At 45.1% G+C, this 12869-nt stretch overlaps 2 protein-coding genes across 2 annotated transcripts in view; one reads left to right on the top strand and one right to left on the bottom strand.

Moving 5' to 3' along the window:
• The window catches only part of LOC133123131 (uncharacterized), a 72198-nt gene extending 69417 nt beyond the window's left edge, over positions 1 to 2781 (bottom strand). The window contains exon 1 of the mRNA XM_061233431.1: positions 2317 to 2781. Within this exon, the coding sequence (XP_061089415.1) occupies positions 2317 to 2781 (465 nt within the window). The remainder of the gene's footprint in view (positions 1 to 2316) is intronic.
• Positions 2782 to 9830: 7049 nt separating this feature from the next.
• LOC133123130 (collagen alpha-1(III) chain-like) overlaps positions 9831 to 12869 on the top strand; it is a 5017-nt gene continuing 1978 nt past the window's right edge. Inside the window, exons 1-2 of the mRNA XM_061233430.1 lie at positions 9831 to 9922; positions 12492 to 12544. Coding sequence (XP_061089414.1) covers positions 9831 to 9922; positions 12492 to 12544 — 145 coding nt within the window. The remainder of the gene's footprint in view (positions 9923 to 12491; positions 12545 to 12869) is intronic.

Genomic DNA, 12869 nt, shown 5'->3' with positions numbered 1-12869 from the left:
TTATTTCCAACGACAAGTCAGTATTACAGCTGCTTGTTTCCTCGCGGTGGTTTGTCTCTCGCGGTTTCCTTTTGTTTCAAAGATACCAGTACGTTTTTACTTACCCGTGTCTCTCCGTTTTCTCCCGTGCACAGATAGCTCGCGTGCCTCGCCTACTGTTTGAACCCTCTGGACTCTGATGCTGGTTCCCTCGTTGTGGCTATCCCGGCTCGTGGTGCCGACAGTCCGGTCCCCCCGCTGCCTCCCCTACACGCCAGCGTTTCTTTGTTATTGTTTTTTTCTTGAATAAATTTGAGTTCGTATCCTCTCGTTCGTTGTCACTGTCTCTGCTTTGGGGTCCGAAAGCATTTTACAAAACCCAAACGTAACAATTTTTTTCATTTCACCACGTTAGGCGTTCTAGAATGGCTAGTTGCCATTCCATGCATTCTATTGCCACGTGTCATGACTCATACGAAATTGTTGAAGACTCACTAGTTTCTTTCGGGAGACACTTATGTGTTTTGTTTGTCTTCTTCAGGTATGTGGTTCCATATAATTTGTAGATGTGTGCTGAGAGTGTTTTAGCCAGTGACTGCCTGAGCACTGTCGCATTTCATGCTGTGTCCAGTAGGTGGTGCCAATTTACAACTTAAGTCATGTTTTAATTTTGTTTTCATTTAATGTAAGTTTAATTTTGTCCTTTTGATATAGGTAAATAGTTATTTATGTAAATGTAAATGTTGCAAAAAGAGCAGTAGATTCAAGTCTCTCTGCTGAGGGTTTGCCAGTGCAGTGGCACTTGTAAGTCGCTTTGGATTAAAAGCGTCTGCCAAATGACTAAAATGTAAATGTAAAATGTAATGCAGTGACCATTTAAGAAGACACTTATGTGTTTTGTTTGTCTTCATCAGACAATAAATTCCTGAATTTCCTGTCTCTGACTGATTGACTACTGTTACATGTGTACATGCATCTATGCGTGTGTGTGTGTGTGTGTGCGTGCGCGTGTGTGTGTGAGGGGTGTCGCTTACTGTGTTATAACATGCATTCTGGCTGAGGTTCCGTCGTTAGGCAGCTTTCTGGTGGAGACAGTGGTCCTCATTACTAAACACGAATCTCAGCTCTCCACAAGACCCCCCTACACCTAATCCCCCCCCCCCCCCCCTCCCCAGCTAGAGAGAGATGGAGGGTAGGGCAGAGATCAGCTCCCACGGAGCACTGCTTCCACACAAATACCCCACAGATCTCTCAGCTGGCAGGCAGAATCCGGAGCAGGGGAGTCTGGGATACCGGAGTCAGTGCCTGCTGCTGCCACTAATGAGAAACCTCAGCTAAAAATGAAAAAGGCCTGGTAGGTGTCTAGTTTTTCTTTTTGTCATTTTTTTTTTTTTTCAAGCATAAAACCAACACACCGTTTCACCCCAAGCAGCACCAAGAGTAGTGACCAAAAAAGTCCCCAAAAAGAATCAATGCATTTAACATAATAATAATACAATTTATTCTCTAAAATGTACAGTATGCAGCAAATAGTTTTACTCGAACTGAGTCAGACTGGAGAGCAACACCTCACTTTCGCTTTCCTTTTCTGACTGTGGGGATTTCCAAACAGGAAACAATGTAAAGTACACCAGTGTAATTTAAGGCGAGGGAACTAAATTGCTTTTACTATCCTGTTAAAAACAGTGGAAGCAGTTTCAGGGGGAATGATCAGAATGTTTTACGTAGGTTTATATTATATTTTCTGTAGAGACAAAAAGGAACCTTTTCTCTTCAGCCATTTTCAGTTGTGAGTGGCCATGAGTATAAACCAATGGAGTGTGCCGGGGGGGAGACAAATGAACTATGATCAACAAAATCAACAATGCAATTTTATTTCATTTTCATCAGAATATACTGTGTGAAAAGCCAATAACGCATTCGGATAATGAAAAAAACGCTTCACCAATTGAGCGCTCTCCAGGCGGCCCGGGCGAGGGCCCCGGTGGCCTCGAGGGCCTCAATTGTGGCGGCCCCGGTGGCCTCGGCGGCAGCCTCGACAGCGGCCCTGGTGGCCTCAACGGCCACACCAGCGGCCTCAACGGTGACGATGGTGGCCCCGACGACGGCGGCCTCAATGGTGGCCCCGGTGGCCTTGGCGGCGGCCCCGATGGTGGCCCCGGTGGCCTTGGCGGCAGCCTCGACAGCGGTCCTGGTGGCCTCAACGGTGACGACGGCGGCCTCAATGGTGGCCCCGGTGGCCCCGATGGTGGCCCCGATGGTGGCCCCGGTGGCCTTGGTGGCGGCCCCGATGGTGACCCCGGTGGCCTTGGCGGCGGCCCCGATGGTGGCCCCGACGGTGGCCCCGATGGCCTCTGCGACTCCGGGGGCCGGCCGCGTGTCGAGCACGTCCATCACCTCCACGCGGTCAGGATCCCACACACAGTCCTCCTCCAGACCGCTCAGCACCATCCCGCAGCGCGGCGGGCACCAGGCCGTGTCGTAGCCGTGGTCGTGCCAGGTCTTTTGCAGCGGGTGCCCTTGGCGATCGATCCTCTTCACTCTGCCCACGTTGACCCGGAGCTTCAGCACCACGCGCTGGTCCGCGGGGAGCCCCCGGGGGTACGCCCTGGCCTTCTCCACGTCACGGCTGACGTAGACGCCCCGTCCCAGCATCCCGTCTCTGGACTGGTGGAAACCGTGGGCCTTGATCTGCTCCGCTGCCTCACGAGAGGTCCCGTGGTACATGACGTATGTGTGACCGTCCTCAGGCTCTGAGCTGCTCTGCAGGAAGTCGTGTAATTCTGTTGTCCAGACGGACATCTGCTTCACTATCTGCAAGTTATAACATTATCAGTTGTTCATTCATTCAGTAACCCGCTTATCCTGAACAGGGTCGCTGGAGCCTATCCCAGCATACATTGGGCGAAAGGCAGGAGTACACCCTGGACAGGTCGCCGGTCCATCGCAGGGCACACACATCATTCACTCACACACTCATACCTATGGGCAATTTAGACTCTCCAATCAGCCTAACCTGCATGTCTTTGGACTGTGGGAGGAAACCCACGCAAACACCGGGAGAAACTCCAAACAAACTCTGCACAGAGAGGCCCCGGCCGACGGGTATTCGAACCCAGGACCTCCTTGCTGTGAGGTGGCAGTGCTACCCACTGCACCATCCGTGCCGCCCCCATTATCAGTTGTTTGCATGACAAACAATACATCACATTACTTTACATTAATGGCATTTGGCAGACACTCTTACCCAGAGCGACATACAGTTGATTAGACTAAGCAGGAGACAATCATCCCCTGGAGCAATGCAGGGTTAAGGATCTTGCCCAAGGACCCAACGGCTGTGTGGATCACATTGTGGCTATACTAGGGATTGCACCACCGACCTTGTGGGTCCCAGTCATGTACCTTAACCACTACGCTACAGGCCGCCTTAACGATAAACAAAAAAGCGAGGAAGGATTAAAAAATTGTGTACATGCTCTCCATTATGAAATAGATTATGTGTGCATTGCTTAACGATTAGTATATTAACACCTTGTCTTTAAAGGAGTAACATGGTGGTTGAATGTAACACTTGCCAGTTGTCTTTACGCAACATTCCCCACTATATAAGTTCAGCCAAACTGCCTGGGCGCGGTAATGAGAACTGTCAATTAGCTCTGACATGCCCCCACTTTCCTGTAGGCTGGAAGCACAAACTGTGGGTTAAGTTATCGGGGAGAGATAAGGGGAGTGGCTAATCCCCATGTGAAGCACAAAGAGGAGAACATTGTTGAACATAGGATGATCAATTTAAAACGCTTACTTCTCCAAAACTAAAGAACGGACATATTTACTACTTTCACCGTGTTTCTTCAATGCCCTCTTGTGCATAACGCATATAAACACATAGAAAGTGTGACCAACCACCATGTTACTCATTTAATATGACTGTCACTACACTCATAATGGACGCGCCTGCATCAGCTCTTTGTGTTTTCATATGTGCTGTTAACTCCTTTCAGTTGCAATATCAGCCCGGTAAAACCTGCTCCCTTTGTTACAAAGTGTGACAGACAAGTCACTAAAAATGAAACCAAACACTAAAGTTTACAAATGAAGCGCATTCAGCCAAACAAAATGCAAAATTTATGGAGCTAATTCGACTCAATAAGTGCCAAATCTGTACAGTACCTGTACCCACTTGCTTCCCATACTGGGGCTTGTCATGTTCATCACACGTGTGTGTGCCTTTCAGAGACATCCTTGTTCTTAGCCCACGAGGTCTGCTTCGTATGTCACTGCGGCTGACGGGCTCAGCAGGAAGGAAGCAGGGCAGTCTGAACTACGCCTCCTGGCCAGGTAAACAGACACTTGTGTTACAAAACAGTCCAGAGTTAAGTGGCTGGCTTATCTGAAACATCTGCAATGTATATCCACACTCAGAAGGCACTTTATTAGGTTATTGGTCTTCTGAAAAGATGAAAATAAATGGAAAACGAGGAGAGAAATTAGGGTTTCATTTCCGTCCATTTGACTCGGCAGCTGAAGGTTTCTCTCTCCCGGGGGGCGGGGAGGAGTTGTGTAATGCAGCCTTTCAGAAACACATCAAACAGCACCTCTGCCTTTCCCACGACCGTCTTAATGCACTTATCGATCTCTTTCCCTGCTGAGGCACCATTTCCTGTGGCCCTCGATGTGTTTTTGTTTCTTTACTCAAATTGCACATTTTCAAAAGGATCTTTTTGCGTTCATACTGCGTCTTACTTGTTTGCACCAGGAGTCGTCCTGTTCATAAGAATCTAAAAAGTGAGATGTTGTGCTGCTGCTACTACCACGACTACTTCTGAAACTGCTACTGTAACTGCTACTATTAGTGCTATTATTACTACTGCGACGACACTATGGCTGCCAAAACTGTATTCCTGTTATTACTGCTAATAAAAAAGAAAACGTTTGTGGACTTCTCTTATGTACTATTACACGAAGCAGCATTAGTATTAAAATCACATTTCATTATATACTATACATCATTATTATCATTAGTTGACTCTTGTCTTGTTTTGGACAAGAGGGAATTCTGGGAATGTTGTTGGCCAGGCCTAGTTCTGCGGTTCGTGTTTATTCCGGCGGTGTTATGTACGGCACTGTGGACCCAGATGCAGACCAGCGGATAATCCAAAAACGTGGTTTATTTAGTCCGATTTCGTAGCCAGGAGATTGAGTACAAAGACAAAAACAGAAGGCAAAAGAATGGCAAACAGAAAAACAGGCAATCAGAAACCCTAACCAGAAAATCTAAGTACAAAAGGGCGAAGGCAAAAACCGAAGTCACTAAAACAAAGCACAATATCAAAAACCAGAAAATCAGAGGGGCAAACAAAACAAGAGCCTAAGGCAAGCTCGGAAATCAAAGGCAAAGGGGTGTCTTTTGGAATCTCAAGAAATAGCCTTACAGGTAATTTGGCACTATGACTGATCAACGTTCTGACACTGGTTGAAATGGAGACTGAGGTTTAAATACATGAGGGAAGGTGACAATCTAGGCGGGGCTGGGGAAAAGGTGGGCTAAACAAATAGACAACAGGTGGGGAAACATAATAGGGTCACAACATCATAACAGGAGGGAGACGAAAACGCGGACTGGATGCCCGTAACCAACACGTAAAACATACGGCTCCGGATTAGGGAGTAGACATTTGCATAGATTGAAGATGTAGGAACCACAACTCCCACAATCCCACAGGACAATTCCGCGACGTCCACCCCGCATGACGTCTAGCTTGGTTCAGCCAATCCCGTAATGGCGGGAGCAATAAAACTTCCCGTATAAGAGCAAGACACGTTCTCGGGATCTCTCTCTTCTCTTCACTCTCTTCGTCCACTTTGTCGACGCACCCTTTTTGGCCATTCGCTTCAGCTCATTTGCTCCGAGACTCGGACAGAGGCTGAATGCAGCACAGCGCACTACCAGGCCTACGGACACACCTATTTACCTTGCGGTAACTTCGTGGCCTGTAGTGAGTGGAAACTGGTGTACGCGGAACGCTACATCAGTCTACCCCTGCAAAGCTCACCAAAGAACAACAGCAACAAACTTTTCCAGCCGGAAAGGGACTAACGAACATCCTTCCAGCAACCGAGCGGACCAGACAACAACGTGCGGCTAAGACGGGAACGCCCCAGCTTTGCGCACCTCTCCAGGACATGCATTCACAGCACCATCGCGGCTCCTATAAGGACAGCACGCCTTTTGGATCCAGCAATGTGTATGGACTCAGTAAGACTAAACAAGCATTTGCAGGCATAGCCAGTGTTAGCTTAGTCTTAACCGTTATTTTGAATCTGTGTTTCTATATTTGCTTTGTCTTATCATTTGAATGTATTCTGTTAGCCGTGTACGTACGCATATATAGAGTGAACTACACAAGTAGTCGCTCTTCTCACAGCTAACACTAATACTCATTAATACACCCATAACTCTAGCTTACCCAAACTAGCTACTCCGACCTTTCCTTTGTTCAAGGGACACGCGCGCTTGCGCGCGCATACACACACGCACACGCACACACACACTAACTTCCCCGACTAATTTCCCGTTAGTTTATCTGTTCTGTGTTTTACGTTTGTTTAATGAATATATTTTATTAAACCCGGTGTCTGTTTTGGCATCACATAGACATGAGCAGAGCAGTCTTTCCAAGAACTTCCAACTTTCAGGTTATCGGTATGTTCAATCATTAATATTGGTTATTTTAATTATTAATTAAAATACTAAATTTGTGGTTGGATATTTCTGATAACAGTAATTTTATGAGACTGATTACTTTTTGCAGTTATACTGCTACATAACATTAACTGGCGCCCCAGTTTCGTAGAGAGTAAAAACCCTACGTAATTTGGAGCCCCGTGCGAGGACCGCTACAAAGACGTAGTGATAGTCAGAGACAGGTGCGAACACTTTGCTGAAACTAAGCAAGTAATTAGGGATAGCATAGGGAGGCGGAGTTATAGAACAGTGAAGAAACACGAAGAGATTGCGTTAGTGAATTAGTTATGTAAATATTTCTAAACTACCCAATAAAAGTGACTGTTAGTTAGTTAGACAGACAGTAAGTGTATTAATCGAATTTGTAATGTACAATATCGAGATTAGTAGTAGTTAATAAGAATAGTGCTTTACAACATTTAACTACCAAGAAAAGCAGGAAGTAAGAATCGCGAGTTTGGAAGGAATGTTTGAAAACACGAAACTACCGTAAACACCCGAATAGTGGGACACGCAGACAGGGGAGTGACTGGGCTGGTAAACATTCAGAAGCAGACATAACAGGGGATGACGAATGAGAAATGTAATGGGAAAACAATAACCAAGGATGTATGAATAAATAACAAGAATAAACATAAATACACACAGGACAGATACAGAAACATTACAGGCGGATGCCATCATGTTCCCTGAAATCCCCTCCGTATTATATCTAAATGAACGTGAGGTCATGTAATGTAATAATACAATCACGGTAGAACACCGGCTTATGTTCGCAGGCCTGGGGGAAATCTGGGGAAGTGTAATTAGGGTAAATGTTCAGACGGATCTGTTTTAGTGAGGAAATTAATGAGGGTTTAGCATCAGCACCGGGCTGTGGAGGGATCAACGTCTCTGTCCCGCCACACATGAAGCGATGCATCGATGACCCGAGGTATCCGCGCGGTAAGCTTTGTACGAAAGCTCCGGATTTCCTGACGGCCGTAGTCCAGTACACAATGTAGATAGGCCAAGTCTGTAACTACAACACCAAGAGATCTACAGGAAACTACAATATCCAGACAAATACAGATTCAAAAGTCCTAGATTACGGTACAAAATACAAGCGGCTAAAGATAGGACTGGGCAACGAAAATGGGCAACAATATAATTTGTCACATGCGCAACTTTGGCCCTTGATCTATCCCAAGACCCTTTCATTTTGTATACTTTATTTGGATTAGTAAAACTGTACTGTTTTAATTTGTGTTTCTGCCATTGGGAATTGATTCTCACCTTGTACCTCCAACTAAATGTGTTCAGTTCAGGGCGACATGGCTCAGGCAGAGTTGCCGGTTCGAACCCCTGCCCAGGCTGTGTCGAAGTGTCCCTGAGCAAGACACCTAACCCCCAATTGCTCCTGACGAGCTGATCAGTGCCTTGCATGGCGGCCAATCGCTGTCAGTGTGTGAGTGTGTGTATGAATGGGTGAATGAGAAGCATCAATTGTACAGCGCTTTGGATAAAGGCGCTATATAAATGCCAACCATTTACCATTCTCTGAACATGCAGTTCATCATGCCCCTTGGTTTTGTAAGCTTCATGATTATATATTTAGTTCTATACTTTATGCAGCTGCAGTGCCCCATTTGTGGAAAGGTCAGTTCTGTTTCCTGAGACAGCAAACGTTGTCCAGTTTTACTCTTGCCACAACACGGATTTTCCTAATCCATAGCACAGCAGATACTTCAAAAGAAATCTTAGAAGTAACTGAAACCATCTCTTGGCCAGTTCTGCAAAATACCACTCGCTCCACAAATAGTTTAAAACAAACAAATAAATAAATACATTAAAATACCAGATGGGAGGGGGTAAAAGGAAACACATTGATGACTTCAGAAATGTGAGATTTAGCCTCTCAACCCACACGTTGTTTTACAGCTCAGCTCCCGTTTGTCTGGTGACCATGTCATGAATTCAGTGCATTTGCTAGAACTGACCCCACATATTAGCATACAACTCATATGCTATATTACAGCTAATGTGTTGCACGTCAGCTATTAAGCATCAATTAATGAAATGGTCATGTCAATTCAAAAGTTACATTCAAAATACATTCAAAAGTTATAATATCATTTTAAAGATCTACGTTAAGAGGGTGACGGAGCAACACACCAGAATAAGCTACATGACAAAAACGAGCCATTCAGCCCATCGCGAGTCATTGGATGAGTTATGCTAATTGTGTTTTGCAACACTGGCCGCTTTCACAAAATATCTCGAAGCACGTTAAACTTTAAATAACTATCCACGTGGATCCTGGTAAACGTTTCATCAATTGACAATAGCCTAAACATTTCATTCCGTAGTTGGGCTAAACTAGTGGCATCTTTTCACAGAAATGACAAGCGTATATTAGAACCTTGAAACGTGCGTTTTCCAGAGGATGAAAATATTTCACTACATATTTTTTCCTTCTGATGATTCCGAATAAAGGAATGAAGTAGGTTTGTCCCATGATCCAATAAAATGAAATGAAATAACCGTGTTTCGGAAATGGAGACAGGGAAAGGCCGTACACAGGTTACAGGTTACAGCCGGGGGTTTACCTCCCCCTACTGGACTCTTTAAGAAAGCTTCCTTTTCTATCGGCCTGACAGAATGTTACCCGCTGTGTGCCAAACCTCTTACAACTGCAATAACGGAATATATAGGTTAGACTAAATGTTTATAAAAACGCCATTGTTCATTTTGCGTGGTATTGCGTGCGAAAGCATCAGTTTAAAAACTTTAGCATAATTCGTTCAAATAGCCTAATGACGAATAAAACATCCAATATTCTCGTTGTTTCATGATTATGAAGTTGCCTTACGTAACACCGAACACCAATGTAGATAACTATCAGTCTACTTTCCATTCTAACGTCAGCTTGTGTCCATGAACGCTCATAGGACTTTGTGGTGAAACAACGGTGGCACATAGATGGGACATTTTAGATAAATCAATGCTTTTAAATTTGCTGACTCAATAAATGTAATAAACTTGAAACGCTAAACCTCCAATTTCTTTTAAGGGCGCACTCGGGATTATCCAAACGCTGTTGGTCAATACAATGTTTTTAAGAATGGAAGTGACGCTGAAGGTTCTGCTTCAAGCAACATTCAATCATACAGGGAAAGATGCAACCGGCCCGTATGACGTCATCTACGTGTCGAGGTGAGCTTCGCTCGTCACATGGTGAAGGAAGCGCAGACTCACGTTGTCCGAGGCGGTGAAGACCAGTGAGCGGGAGGATTGCGAGCTGAATTTGGGGCCCAGCTGCCATGCTGCAGAGCCAGGAGCGGAGCACAGAGCCTTTCAGAACAGCGGAAGAAAACGGAGCACGTGACTGAAAAAGGACCAAGGACGGGCGTTGTTCCATGACGTCACAGACCCTCAGAAAGCGCCCAGGTTCACGGCCGCCATTTTTTACATTACATCACATTACATTACATTACATTAATGGCATTTGGCAGACGCTCTTATCCAGAGTGACATACAACAAAGTGCATACCCATAACCAGGGCAAAGTGCGCTTAAAGACCCTAGAGGGAAGTACAATCTCAACTGCTACCTGTACAACAAAGATAAGGACCAGGGCCTATTTGAATTTTTTTTTTTTTTTTACGAACAAATAAACAAACAAACAACAAAGCAAAAGTGACCAAACTTAACTATCCAAACACTGCTTACCTAGCCAACTAAAAATACCGATACACAAAGTAAATCACAAAGACAACAATTAAGGTTCACAGGGAGGTAGGGAGGGACGGGGAAAGGTGCTGCTTGAAGAGGTGCGTCTTCAGCTTGCGCTTGAAGGTGGGGAGAGATTCTACAGTTCTGACCTCAACGGGGAGTTTGTTCCACCACCGTGGAGCCAGAACAGACAGTAGTCGTGAGCGTGAGGTGGAGGTTCGGAGAGGGGGAGGTGCCAAGCGGCCTGGCTGAACGAAGAGGTCTGGCAGGGGTGTAGGGTGCTGGAAAACAGCCAGAAGACAGGGAGGAGTTGACAAGGGAGGTGACAAATGGGGCCACGCTTTCCTCACTTTAATTGAAATGCTATTAATCCGTTCCAGCCCCCCAAAAAACACCCCATTTTTTTTGTTACGTGTTTCTAAATAAGAAAAATAGCACTGTATTGTATAAAAACATAATAAAACAAAAATAAATAGAATGTAAAAAATTTTCACTTCACTTTCGCTAAACATATTCTTCTTAACTGTTTTTTTTTTGGGCTTTTTTGCCACGCTATCCTCACTTTCATCTGCAGGGCGTTTCAATAAAAACCTGTCCAAGGAGGTTTGTTTCTTCCTCCCTTTCAGAATGTTTCGGAAATGAGTTAGGCAGGTGTCATTAAATAGCGCCGACGCACGGCCAGTTGCAACTTTTTCCGGGTGTTTCCTTTCAATAAACTGAAAGTCTCTCCCACATTCACTTTCACTCGCTCGTACCTCAAATTTTGGCTTGCAACACAAAGCAAAAAATCGATCGAGCGACAGCTCATAACTCGGAAAACTCCTAAGTTGGTGCATTCGTAAGTCAAGGTACCACTGTATCTTGATTTATTATTTTCTTATATGTCCAATAATAACTTTTTCATGAAAAAGTGAACGTATGCATGCTTAATGCCTATTTAGTTCCGAGCGAATTTTCAGTTACATTCAAAGGTTATAATATCATTTTAAAGATCTATGTTAAGAGGGGGCGGCACAGATTGGGGAAGTGGACAGTGGACAGTGGACGGGTAGCACTGCCGCCTCACAGCAAGGAGGTCCTGGGTTCGAATCCCCGTCGGCCGGGGCCTCTCTGTGTGGAGTTTGCATGTTCTCCCAGTGTTTCCGTGGGTTTCCTCCAGGTACTCCGGTTTCCTCCCACAGTCCAATGACATGCAGGTTAGGCTGATTGGAGAGTCTAAATTGCCCGTAGGTATGAGTGTGCGAGTGAATGGTGTGTGTGCCCTGCGATGGACTGGCGACCTGTCCAGGGTGTATTCCTGCCTTTCGCCCAATGTATGCTGGGATTGGCTCCAGACCCCCAGCCCCCCTGCAACCCTGTTCAGGATAAGCGGGTTCAGATAATGGATGGATGGATGGATGTTAAGAGGGTGACGGAACAACACACCAGAATATGCTACATGACAAAAACGAGCCATTCAGCCCATCGCGAGTCATTAGATGAGTTATGCTAATTGTGTTTTGCAATAACCGCTTTCACAAAATATATCGAAGGACAGAGCACGTGTTAAACTTTAAATAACTATCCATGTGGATCCTGGTAAACGTTTCATCAATTGACAATAGCCTAAACATTTAATTCCGTAGTTGGGCTAAACTAGTGGCATCTTTTCACAGAAATGACAAGCGTATATTAGAACCTTGAAACGTGCGTTTTTCAGAGGATAAAAACATTTCACTACATAGTTTTTCTTGACATGATTAAAATATTTCAAAATCAATGTCACAATGTTTATTTGTTCATATTAACACAGATTGTTGGATGATTTTGATGACTGTAGTCGGAATTCTTCAGAAGTCAGATGGTGTGCTCACCAAATACAAAGAAATTCACACAAATTCACTCAAATTGTGTATAATTAGTAATGAGAAAGTTTGTATTAATTCGGAAAAGAAAGCAAAATAGAAGCATTTTCGGGAGTGGTCTCAGACTTGTGGACCCTAGTGTATTTCTCCGTCCGCCGCGGACTCCCTCAGAGGCGATATTCTGTTCTCCCTGTGAACCCTTTCAGGCGGCTGTGTGTGAAGTCTGTGCATGGTCGTACCACCATGTCCGTCACTGGCTGTATACTTTTAATAAACTTTCCGTCAACATCGGAAATGTCACCCCCCAAACCTCTGCTACCTTGCTGATCTCTCTTTCTCTCTCTCTCACACACACACATTTACATTTTACATTTGGCAGACGCTTTTAATCCAAAGCGATTTACAAGTGCAACACACACACACACACACTCTCTCTCTCTCTGACATGCTCGCTCTTGCTCTCTCTCCCTCTCTCTCTCATCCTCTTATACACGCACATGCACTCTCTCTGTCCTCCTCTCTATCCATCTCTCTCACACCCTCTCACACACACACACACACACACACACACTTCCACTCTTTCC

This window comes from Conger conger, chromosome 3 (genome assembly GCF_963514075.1).
Source record: "Conger conger chromosome 3, fConCon1.1, whole genome shotgun sequence".
Lineage (NCBI taxonomy): Eukaryota > Metazoa > Chordata > Actinopteri > Anguilliformes > Congridae > Conger > Conger conger.
This window is presented reverse-complemented; position numbering and strand designations above follow the sequence as displayed.